The following is a 12,895-nucleotide window of genomic DNA, read 5'->3' as shown; positions in this document are numbered from 1 at the left end:
TTTTGACGCCCTACTCCTCCCACAGTTTTTGCACCACACACTCGCGCCATATGTCAAATCGACCGGCTTCATCGGGAATCGTGTGCTATTATTTTGCTAAGAGAAAGGTTGTATCGTTTGATTGATATTAATTTATTAGTGAATTAATTTCCCCCATTGACTTATAATGGGAATAGCAAAAACTCACATTCAATTATTTTTTTCCTCGCAAACCATAGAGGCTACAGTTTCAAAACTTGGAGAGGAGATGCATAATCAGTTCAAGGAATAAATAAAAAAAAATATTGTCAGTCAGCCTCATGGTGGCGCTATAACAGCCCACTTTACGTTTCGGCCTGTAACTCTTGAACCGTAGGTCGGAAAATTAAAATTCTTTTCCCCCTGGATTCCTTGGGTCATGACGCATCTCCCCATATAGGCCCCGCCCATTTGCGGATAGATTTTCCGCCATTTTGAATTTTCTTTGAAACACACTATTCAAGCGATATTTTGATAGTCCATACCGTTCGTCCAGAACAGGCTTACGAAGTTAGCGTTTTGCCAAAAATAGCCATAAATCACAAACGAAACATCCAGTCAACACCAAATTTTTACCACAAGTTGCAGGTGGGATATTCAACAAATCCCCAGAAGCATTTCCACTTCGAACCTTAGGGGGCGCCACAAATGCGCAAAACGTAACCGTTTCAGGCCAAAACGCGTTTTTCAGAGGGAACAACCCTCTCAAAACGAAACACAAACGATCTCGGGAGCGACGTGACAACATAATCGCCTTGTGAAACTTGTGGGAGGAGCCTATTTCTTTAAAACAAGAAACCATATCCTTACATCAAGAACGCAGGATCCCAACGGCACCTTTTCGAATCGCGCGTCGCACAGCCCCGACGGTATCCGTCCCGGCGTCCTCTCCCTCGGGCCCTGGCGTTTTCCTCGGGGTCCCGGAGGCGCATCCCGGCCGCTCGCGCCGGGGCGGGGCGGGCGACCACACTCGCAAATTCCCAAATTGCACATTTTCTAGTTTATCTATCAGACAGTTCTCCTCAAAACATGGGCACCTTTCTACTCCTACATACTTAGACAGAAAATGAAAATAAAAACATCAATGTGTTCAGCTTACAGTGGTGACGTGTGCTATTACTTTTTACAGCAATCGGCCAAATGGTGGCGCTGTAGGAAGCCTTCGAAAGTACAAACTTTGAACAGGTATAGCTCATGCTCTGTTTGAGGTACAGCCATGAAACCTGTATACACTTATGCGTCTCCTCATGCCGAACAACTTTGATGCTCTGACTTTTGACCTCTGACATTTAGATCTCCCACCATTTTGAATTATAAGAAAAACAGTAAAAATCTATCTCTTCCTGGGATTTTTGCGTTATGCGCACAAAACTTTTTTCACATGAACTTTGGACCAATACGGTCAAACTGATCAAGCAGATTATTTTTTAAAGTGAAATGTTATTTTTTTAATAATTCACTGAATATTGCAGTTTTATGAAAATTATTCTTTTGCCTCTAAATCATACATGCAAAGTTACACGTTCATAGCATTTGGCAAAGATGTAGAGGGTTAGTCCAAATATCACTGAAACCAATCTTATTCCAATTGGGGACGCTATACGAAGCGTTTGAAATTTAAACATCAAACGGGCATAAGTCATGACTCGTTTCGTTTGAAGAAATGCAACTTCCTTACATGCGTGCTTTGACTCAAACGGAAGACATCTGTGTCTTTGTTAAGTAAGCTCCGCCCTTAGATTTTCCGCCATTTCGAGCAGTTTGTAAAACGCTTAAACCCACTTTTATTCTGGAATTTTCACGTCACGTGCACAAAACTTTTTTACATGAACTTTGGACCAATATCTAAATATCTGTCAGATTGGATTTAAAAAAAAAATTGAAACATGCTTTTTTTTAAATTCAAAGAATATTGCAATTTTATGCAAGTTATTCTTCTGCCTCTAAATCATACATGCAAAGTAACATGTTCATGGCATTTGGCAAAGATGTAGAGGGTTAGTCCAAATATCACTAAAACCAATCTTACCCTAATTGCCCAAGGGGGGGCGCTATATCACTTTGAGCAGTTTGTGAAACGCTTAAACCCGTTTTTATTCTGGGATTTTTTTTTAGCAATTTGCATGAAACATTCTACACACAATCTAAGGACCTTTATCTAACATGCCTATGAAGTGCACAAAAAAATAAAAGGGTAAGGGTAATAATAACAATAATAATAATAAATATAGCTGCAAGCAGCGATAAAGTGGCCAAAAACACCTCAAATCATAAATACAACCTGCAATATGCGTGCAAGCACATTCCCACTAGGTCAAGGAACAGATGCCACCCTTCTCACATTGGCCTGTTATAGCGCCACCAGCGGGTAAACTATGCTTACCAAACGTCCTCGGAGGTGGGTTTTAATTGTCGGTAATGGAAAAAATACACTGTTAAGTTACTTTTCTCATTGGGTAGTGGAGTAACTTAACAGATTACTTTTTCAAGTCAGTAACTAAAGTAACCTAACGAGTTACTTCAAAATGTAACGATACCCAACACTGGTTACGCCCCAACTTGAGTGACAAGCCCTTCAGCCAATGATATTGTCCTGCGGGAGTTAACGTGAGACGTACAGTTCACCTCTACCACCTGTTACCCCCCACCACATTGCATCCATCTCATTGCGGCGCTGTCAAGACCGATAGCTTTTAATTTATCAATCAGAATAGAGTGATTTACTGTGTCAAATGCCTTCTGGAGGTCCAGCATGACCATGCCGCAATATTTGCCCTAGTTCACCTCATGTTTGATTTGGTCATTCAAATAGAGAAGCCATGTGTCAGAGGAATGGGATTCTCTGAAGCCAGACTGGAACTCAAAAATCAGTTTATTCTCTTCAAGATACGTTGCAACAACCTATTCGTCAGATGCAGATTGTCAGGGTAGGCTGGGTAGGCGGCCGCTTACCGGCCTGAGACTCCATGGGGCTGGTCGTCAGATCACATGATGGACCTTTATTTTTTTAGGATTCAAATTAGACACACCTTGCGTGCTCTGCCTCTAGGTTGGGAAGGCGGGCCCATTTAAAACCTTTTCATTATCAACAGCTGCCCATTGGCGCACACTATGTCATCATCAGTCGCTTGTCAACACAAGCCAGTTAGCCTTCTGTTTACATGGCTTAATCATGAGAATCATGGAAATGCATACAAACCGCTGAGCGGTCATTCTCAAAATTGAAACATATTAAAAACTACTTGAGAAGCACAATGTGACAAGAGAGACTTACTGGACTGGCCATGCTGTAACTGGGGCGGCAGTCATTGTGGCTTGCCTACCGTCCCGGTTGTTCCGCCAGTGCTGTATTTTTTTCCATGAACTTTGTGATGGAACTAAGAATAGAAATGGGGCGGTAGTTGCCAGGGTCCAGTTTGTTAAGGAAACAATACTTTTGCTATTTGAAGTCCTGGGGGACATGACACTTTTCAATAGATTTATTGATAGGTTTATTAAGTGGGTAATGGAGTCTCTGAGAAATTCGGGGAGGCTTTTTTCATGGCCAGTGGCCTTGTGTTGCTGAAGGACGATACATTGTTTAAACACCTCGTCAGGCGAAATTGAAATCATCTTTGCTTACAGCAAAGTTTTCGTCAACTTTGTCATCAGGTTTTTTGGGTGGATTATTTTATAGCGATTTATTTGTTTCTTAGCCCATTTCCCTGTTTGGTGAGTTTAGCGAGATGGTTTTGAGGTCATTGTTGAAGTGTTTTTTGTTAGTTTTTTGACCTGCAATTTTCTGTATCTCAGAGTACTTTTTAGGGCCTGAGCACCACACAGTGGTGTGAGGTCCCTATTGTATTTGCAAAGATTATTATTATTAGGGCCCGAGCAGCGTTGTAGTGGGGGGGGGCACGTCTCTCATGTCGCGTGCACGCGCATTGACGCGCGTGCACAAGTGATGCGCGGGCCGGCAGGCTGGCTGCTGGTCCGTGTCATCAAGTACCTACTGTACCGCAGACAGAGTGCAGAAGCCAGGCAAGTACAGAGCAGATCGTCCACCGATTGGTTGTAATATCGCCATGACAACCAACAACCAACCGACCCTGTCGGTAGATTTAGCGACCCAGTCGGTAGATTTAGCGACCCAGTCGGTCCAGTCGGTAGATTTAGCGACCCAGTCGGTAAATTTAGCGACCCAGTCGGTAGATTTAGCGACCCAGTCGGTAAATTAAGCGACCCAGTCGGTAGATTTAGCGACCCAGTCGATAGATTTAGCGACCCAGTCGGTAGATTTAGCGACCCAGTCGGTAGATTTAGCGACCCAGTCGGTAGATTTAGCGACCCAGTCGGTAAATTTAGCGACCCAGTCGGTAGATTTAGCGACCCAGTCGGTAAATTAAGCGACCCAGTCTGTAGATTTAGCGACCCAGTCGGTAGATTTAGCGACCCAGTCGGTAGATTTAGCGACCCAGTCGGTAGATTTAGCGAACCCAGTCGGTAAATTTAGCGACCCAGTCGGTAGATTTAGCAACCCAGTCGGTATATTTAGCGACCCAGTCGATAGATTTAGAGACCCAGTCGGTGAAAACTACCGACCAGGTTGCAACCCAGTTGTAGGTCGCTAAATGATCTCGCCCTCTCTCATTATCTACCCGAGTATTATTCCAGTCAAACATGCAGACACCACCAGCACTGTCTGTACAACGGCAACGTGGTGCATTCTCATCAGCTTGTGAGTAAATAAACATGTCTTATTCTTATTGGAGGGCTGGTTAGGTAATGACACAATGCTTATATTAAAACTATTATATTAAGCCTAAAACGGTTCTGTTATGCCGCCGTGCATTAACCTTGTGAATTGTGAAATATCTCTTGTGAAAAGTCTATAGGAAATATTGATATTATATTACAGGTCGTTCTGACCCAGCAATTGGTTGAAATAGGCTCGCCTGCCGTGCTGAAATGAGCATGATTGACACAGCAGATGGTAATAGAATATTTGAGAGTGGATTAATGAATTGGAAATATCAGTTATGCAGCTATTTTGCATGGTTTAGCTGATGATCTGGTCATCAAATTATTGGTTGAGAATGAGAACCACTGGTCTATATCAAGGCTATTTCTTTTATTTTGTTGCACTAACTAGCATTGACTTGTTGCACTAACTAGCATTGACTATGGTCACTTTTGATTTGGACACTGTACTATTTTGATAGTTGTGCTTAAGGACACTTTATGCAGTGATGTCATTACGTGCGCATCCCGTATCAAAAACTCATTCAAGTCGCCCAGGGACTCATTCATGTCATGGTCCTGGGGTCCCGGGGATGCGCCTCCATTTTCCATTTGTACTCTAGTATTTTAACATTTAATATAAATTGGGGTCCCAGTGATATAAATATAATTCACCCTTTGTCAAGTCCCGCCCATTGTCCTGCCCCTGTCCACACCCATTGGTTGCTTTGACTTGGAGGGACATTCAGTGGGACATTCCATCCACTGCCATGTTAATTCAGTTGCTTCATATTGTTATTCTGTGTGCTCAATTCTAATTTCAAACTTTGTTTCAGTCAATTGGAGCTGCTCAGTGGCAGCATAGTGACTCAGCATGTTTTTAAATGTTTTTATTTCTCCAAAAATTATGTTTTAGCTTATTCAACATAAAAAAGGCGGAACCAGGGCGGGACAAGGCAGATAGAGCCTGCTGGTTGGTCAGTCAGGGCCCAACCAGGAGGCTAACAAAGGGTGAATTAAATGGGTGTCTGTAGCCTAGTGTATTTAGAAATCCTAGTTCTAAGTTCAAACATTAGCCACATTGTAAAATAAATATAAGAAATAGGCAAACATTTTGAAAATAGCCGATCTACAAGCTCACAGCGCTCAAAAACATTGTATTGAGGACTCATAAAACTTTTCTGGGACCCATTTGAATGACCACCTGTGGGTCCCGGGACCCATTACATTGAAAACCTACATCACTGTTTATGTATACATTTATATAGGCCTATATATTTATATATTATTTGTTCCCTCTCTTGATGTACCTTGCTCTTTACTGTACTCTGTTCTTGTTTTTCTTTTCTTGTTTTTCTTTTATCATTTTCTTACTTCTCTGTAACTTTGTAAATAACCTTATACTGCTTTGCTGCCTTTGGGCAACTGATTTCCCCCCTTGGGATAATAAAGGTATCTGTCTATTTCTGCCGCCACGCAGACCCGTTTTAAAACGTCACGCGATGCGCGTGCACATTGGCGCGATGCGCATGCACATTGGCGCGTGTGCACGTGCATTGGCGCGCGTGTGCACGTGCATTGGCGCGCGTGCACGTGCGTGCGTCGGTGCGTGCCCACACTTACAAATTTAGCACTACAACACTGGGCCCGAGCACACACAGTGTGAGGACCCTATTGTAATCGCAATGTTTATTCTTATTAGGGCCCGATCACCACACAGTGGTGTGAGGAGCTATTGTAATTGCAAAGATTATTATTCCCGAAAGTAAATCGCGTTTTTGAGGCGCCAAACGTAGTCCAAAAATTGCGCAACTTTGCACGCACATCACAAGTGGTAAAAAATTACGTATTCAAAAAAATCACACGAAAATCGGTATACACTATACTAGTAAGACACCTGAGGGTGGAATGCGACCTCAGGGTGACATGCGACCTCGCCCTAAAGGGCGAGGTCGCGCCAATTCTTGACTATCTGGCCAAACACAGCGTTTCTCTGACGATTCTAGTTGTTATCATTCTGGGGGGAGTTTGTTCATGTTTTTGTGAGGGTATCAACCCTAGGAGACACGGGGAGAACATGCAAACTCCACACAGAAAGGCCCTATCGCCAACCCCACCTAGGGTGTGAGCGATAGGGCCTAAACATGGAGATGTGGAGAACACTATATATGGAGATAGTCCAGTCCATCATGTCATATGGGACTACCGTCATAGACAGTAGATCAATGGCTGTCTGTCTGACTGTCTGTACAGGAAGTGATGTCACATGACATACTTTTTATGCCCATATATGAGTCATTCTGTACCACATCTCCATGTTTGGGCCAAACAGGTTCGCTCCATTTCTCCATGTATAGGTCCAAATGACCAACGTCGAGCTTGACAAGGAGGATACCGCACATTGTACCTCATCCACCCTTTCTTCTCTCTCCTTTTGGTATCTTTATCCTCCTCCTCCTTTTTTCCTTTTTTATTCTTCTCTTTTTTTCACAGCCGCCCCCATATTTACTAGAAAATATATATTAAATTCTAAGAACGTTTCGAGTACCAGTTTGATACAAGAGCGAATAAGCGCTACACTTCTGGAATCCTGTGCGTCGACTTAAAGTCGGATCCAGGCCTAATAACTTTATCTAGCCGCCCCCGTTGCCACCTCCTTTTCTTTTCTGAGACACATTGTACCTCATCCACCCTTTCTTCTCTCTCCTTTTGGTATCTTTATCCTCCTCCTTTTTTTGTCTTTCTTAGTCTTGTGTATCCTTCTCTTTTGGCTACTGTCTATGACGGTAGTCCCATATGACATGATGGACTGGACTATCTCCATATATAGTGTTATCCACATTTCGTGTAGCCGCCCCGTACAGGAAGTGATGTCACAACTGATGTCACAACTCGCTGACATCACACTGACATCACAGAGGTTACGGAAGGAAGGAAGGAAGGACACTCAAGCGACACGGTTTTTCAGAGTATATGCGACCTTCGGTCGCAACAACGTCACTCGTTTGCGACATCTCTTTCGTTGTTTATCTACTAGCCTAGCTCAGCTGTGTTTAGCCATTAGCTTACTATGCCTAACTCTACCCCTAACCCTAACCTTAACCTCAGTAAAACTATGCCTAACCCTAACCCTAACCCTAACCTCCGTGGGGTGAGGCGCTATCATTCCTGCCGACGCTATTTTGACGTTGTCTTTGTTGTGGATCAAAGCGACGGCTTGTTCCGCCCCGCGCCGCATGACGAGCACTCCGGTTCTCAATTTCACTGAAACAAAAAAAAAACTTTACTTTACAGTTTCTCTTTAACTAAAACAATAAAACAGATTCATATCACCCAATCACACCACAGAAACCTTCAATACATTCATATTTAATTCAATGTTTGTTTGATTGATTGATTGATTGAATACTTTATTGTCAGTTTGCAAAGAAAAAGGTACAGTTTCATGACGGTACAGTTCACTGGTACAAGGTCTACTAAAAGGAGATCCTAGAAAAGCACTTTGCTTATTTACACAGGAAACCATTGAAGAATCTCATATAACATTGAATGACAGACGGATAGAACACAGTACTATGCAGTAGAAAAAAAGGAAAATACAGTAGGTAAATACAAAGAAGGGTCAGGGGAGGGTAAGGCTGGGCTAGGTTTGTTTTTACCAGTTGTGTAAGTGGTTTTTCAGGGCGATTTTAAAGGATGCTAGTGATCCACACTCCTTTAAGGCCTTAGGTAAGGCGTTCCACAAGTTTCAGTTGCATTGATTTCCTTTGATGAGGAAGAAGGTTCCCATGGCAACCCCCAGCAGACCCAGGGTCACTACCACCCCCAGGAACACATCTGGACCCATGCTGGGAGGAGCTGGGGCGTGATGGTCCACATCTGGAGAGAAACACGCACGCACGCATGCACGCACGCACACGCACACACACACACAGATACAGACAGATGCAGACAGACAGACAGAGAGACAGACAGACAGACAGACAGACAGACAGACAGACAGACAGACAGACAGACAGAGGTCCTGTTACTTATTTTGCACATGTATTGTAACCATGATTTATTTCATTGCACAGCATATTGGCACTTTATTAACTTGCACAGCTTATTTTGCACAGTCATGATTTTATTGTGGAATGTAATGACTTGTGTCCTGGTTGACTGAGATGGTGTAATGTGTGTAATGTGGGTGATATGTGCAATATGTTTGGGAAGTGCAATAAGGTGGAGTTAATGAGGTTTGATTGGATGCCTAGCAATTGCCTGTGTGTTCCAGTAATGATTGGGCTGGACCATATCAGGATAGCAGAGGGGGGTTATGAGGTGCTGTTGAGTTTTTAATGTAGGGTAAAGTTATTGTAGTTGTTGTATTGTATAGTAGTTCATGTAGACTAATTACTTGTATGTATGCTTTTAGGTTATTTAAGTTTTATGTTTATTTATGTTTGTATTTATTGTGCTCTATTCATGGTATGGGTTAGGGTTAGGGTTAGGGTTAGGGCATGTTTACCGGAACGGTAGCACTTTACAATAATGACCTGTTATAAATCATTTATAAACATTTATAAGCAGTTTGTAAATGAGTAATAAACATGAACAAACTGTTTATTGACATTTGTAAAAGTTTACCTAAACATGTATAACTGTTTTAAACATCATTTACATGTTATTAGTAAGGTATTAGTAAGTAGTAAACTAATCATGAATAAGCCATTCATACACATTCATAAATGATTAATAAATCATTTGTGACTAAAACATTATGCGTTATTTATATGCTATTTGTAGATAAGTAACTAATCATTTACAAGCTATCTATATACCTTGTAAAACATTCCTAATATATCTATAAATCATTATTAGATGTTATCAAGAGCCCTAATGTAAAGTGAAGACTAAGTTGCAAGTTACTATGAAAACCTCCACCGGCTGTCTGTCAGTCCCTCTGTCAGTCTGTCCGTCACGTTACACTTTTGGTCCTACTCTAATCTCCAGAACCGTTGCCCCTATCCATGCCAAACTTTGCACACACACTCCTTGGCTGTCTGTTAATGTGGCCTCAGAATTTGTTCATGGTTAACATATGCTTTGTAAAACATTCCTTAAATATCTATAAATCATCAGTAGATCTTATCAAGAGCCCTAATGTAAAGTGAAGACTATTCATTATTTACCAGTAAGACTCCCTAATAGGGAGATAAGCGACCGTCACATCGCAAACTTTAGAAGGCAGTCGTAGCCAATCAGGAGGGAATATGGGAAATGGGACAGATCCATGTTGATGACATGACTTTAGCTTTGCGTGATTTTAGGCCCAAATCTGTAGGAGCAGTGTCCAAAAATGTGTTTTGCAAGAATCGGCCTCATGGTGGTGCTAGAAGAGGGCCATGTGAGAAATGAGGGGTGGAGGTTGTGGTTTGGCAATCAACTGTCTGTTAATGTGGCCCCCATGTTTGTTCATATTTAACAGACATTCGTAAATAATGAATAGTCTTCACTTTACATTAGGGCTCTTGATAACATCTACTGGTAATTTAAAGATATTTAAGGAATGTTTTACAAAGCATAATATGTTAACCATGAACAAACAAGGAGGCCACATTAACAGACAGCCAAGGAGTGTGTGTGCAAAGTTTGGCATGGATAGGGGCAACGGTGCTGGAGAAAGAAGTAGGGCCAAAAGTGTGACGTGACGTGACGTGACGTGACGTGACGTGACGTGACGTGACGTGACGTGACGTGACGTGACGTGACGGACATACTGACGGAGGGAATGACAGACAGCCGGTGGAGGTTTTAATAGTAACCTGCGACCTAGTCTTCACTTTACATTAGGGCTCTTGATAACATCTAATAATGATTTATAGATATATTAGGAATGTTTTACAAGGTATATAGATAGCTTGTAAATGATTAGTTACTTATCTAAAAATAGCATATAAATGATGCATAATTTTAGTTACAAATGATTTATTAATCATTTATGAATGTGTATAAATGGTTTATTCATGATTAGTTTACTACTTACTAATACTAATATAATAATAACATGTAAATGATGTTTAAAACAGTTATAAATGTTTAGGTAAACATTTGTTCACAGTTTGTTCATGTTTATTACTCATCTACAAACTGCTTATAAATGTTTATAAATGATTTATAACAGGTCATTATTGTAAAGTGCTACCCATCTGGGTTTTACATTGTATAGACTTTCATATGGCATTATTGATGATGTGTCATAATTACATATAAAAGAATAGGCTTCCCTTAGAATTCTGGCTGTGGCCAGTGATAATAACCTGTAGGCTACTGGTGTCAATGTGTTTATGTAGCTTAATGGCATGCCATACTTTTATAAAGTTTGGTGCGCAAATCATGAAAAAAAGAAAACAACACATTGTTCTGGTGGCATTTGGGTCTGTCTCATAATATTCGGGTTTGGGCAGTTGCCGCCAATCATAATAAATACCAAGTCGGGTATTTCTATAAGGCTTTTCCTGGGTGATAGGCCTATAAGAGTAAATACATGATAGGCCTATTAACAACATTTATATAGAGAATATACCTTATGGTTTTATGTCCTCATTCATTTTAATAGCTCTGGATTAAGACTTGCTAAATGCCTATATTATACATTGTAAACTGTGTTTGTATAATATTTTTATATTGTAAAATGCATGTTATGCTATGCCTATTTTATACTACAAAGAAACCCGATCTACAAGCTAACAGTACACAGAAAAATGCTGGGTTAAGAACAACCCAATATGGGTTGTTTCCCAACCCAACGCTGGTTAAATATTGGACCGACCCAACGCTGGGTTAATTTAATCCAACTTATTGGGTTATTTCACTCAATCCAACATTGGGTTGTTTATTGGGTTGTTCAGATAACCCAACCTGGGTTATTCATATAGCCCAATTAAAGGTTACAATAACCCAACACTGCTGGGTTATTTAAACCCAACAGGTTGTAATTATTACTATTATAATATATAATGGTTGTTCCCGTTTATAATTAGTCATCAATTTAATTAAATTACATTAGTCATCAATTTAATTAAATAATTACATTATCACAATTGTGTGATACATCTTGATCAAATAATATTCACAACAACAATGTAACAATAATGATTTATTAAAATTCAAAAGTCAAAGAACACTATAAAATCCCATATCCCATAAAATCCAGATAGAATTTCCATAAAATTGCACAAATTCCACATAACATTTCAGACAATTATGTTATACAATTAACATAATCCATGCACCACCACAGGGTGCAGAAGGCACAACTCTGTAACACAAGTGAGGCATGGGGTTGGGGGAAGGGATGGGACGATATGAAAATGTCACATCATGATTGAGACAAAAGAAATCTCAGTTTACAATATGGCAATAATCAAAATACAATAGCAGATCTACATGCTCACAACACGTCGCGACACGATGCGTTGTGAGCTTGTAGATCGGCTATTATTTGGCAAAGACATTTGATAGTGGAGAAAAAAAAGAGACTTGTATTATAAGTACCTTCTACCAATTCTAGGGTTTAAATGGTACCAGATATGCAGCTCGGCAAATAAAGGTGAATTGATCCCAATGCATGATGGAGGACTATATATGGAGGAGATAAATTAATCTCCATGATACGATAATCGACATCCCGATAATATCGCTTATCGTCTCATCCCTAGTTGGGGGACGTGGGAGCCAAAGATCAGTCGACCATGAGAGTACATAAAGCTAATGTCAGAGGTTAATGCGACAGATCTGCCATTTTCTGATGAGCCCCCTCCCCTTTTGGTATCCTCCTCTGACACCCCAAGCATGCCGACAGCTTTACTGTTCTCCAAATACTACAATTCAGAACTTAGCTGCGCAGTTGCTCACTCCAGAGAACACCACATCTTTCTTTTAGCACATTATTGTATAAACTTCAAGTGAACTATTGCACGTACAGAAAATGCAGAGGAACTTTTTTTTTAACATACTGTAAACAACTTTTCTCAATATACAATATATTACAAGTGAGTTGCACACATGTTTAAGTCTTTGGTTTGCAGTGTGCAACAACACGTATACAAAACTTTAGTGAACATTAACCACCAAACCCGAACAGCAAGGCATCAACTTCAAAATCCCCCTCATC

General features: G+C 40.8%; 1 protein-coding gene across 1 annotated transcript in view; it reads right to left on the bottom strand.

Moving 5' to 3' along the window:
- The window catches only part of LOC308294930 (H-2 class II histocompatibility antigen, E-S beta chain-like), a gene marked incomplete at both ends in the record, with an annotated part of 29,271 nt that extends 25,944 nt beyond the window's left edge, over nt 1-3,327 (bottom strand). The window contains one exon of the mRNA XM_080737869.1: nt 3,293-3,327. Coding sequence (XP_080593995.1) covers nt 3,293-3,327 — 35 coding nt within the window. The remainder of the gene's footprint in view (nt 1-3,292) is intronic.
- Between the last annotated feature and the right edge of the window lie 9,568 nt (nt 3,328-12,895).

Source organism: Nannobrachium achirus (genome assembly GCF_963921795.1).
Source record: "Nannobrachium achirus genome assembly, chromosome: 12".
Lineage (NCBI taxonomy): Eukaryota > Metazoa > Chordata > Actinopteri > Myctophiformes > Myctophidae > Nannobrachium > Nannobrachium achirus.
This window is presented reverse-complemented; position numbering and strand designations above follow the sequence as displayed.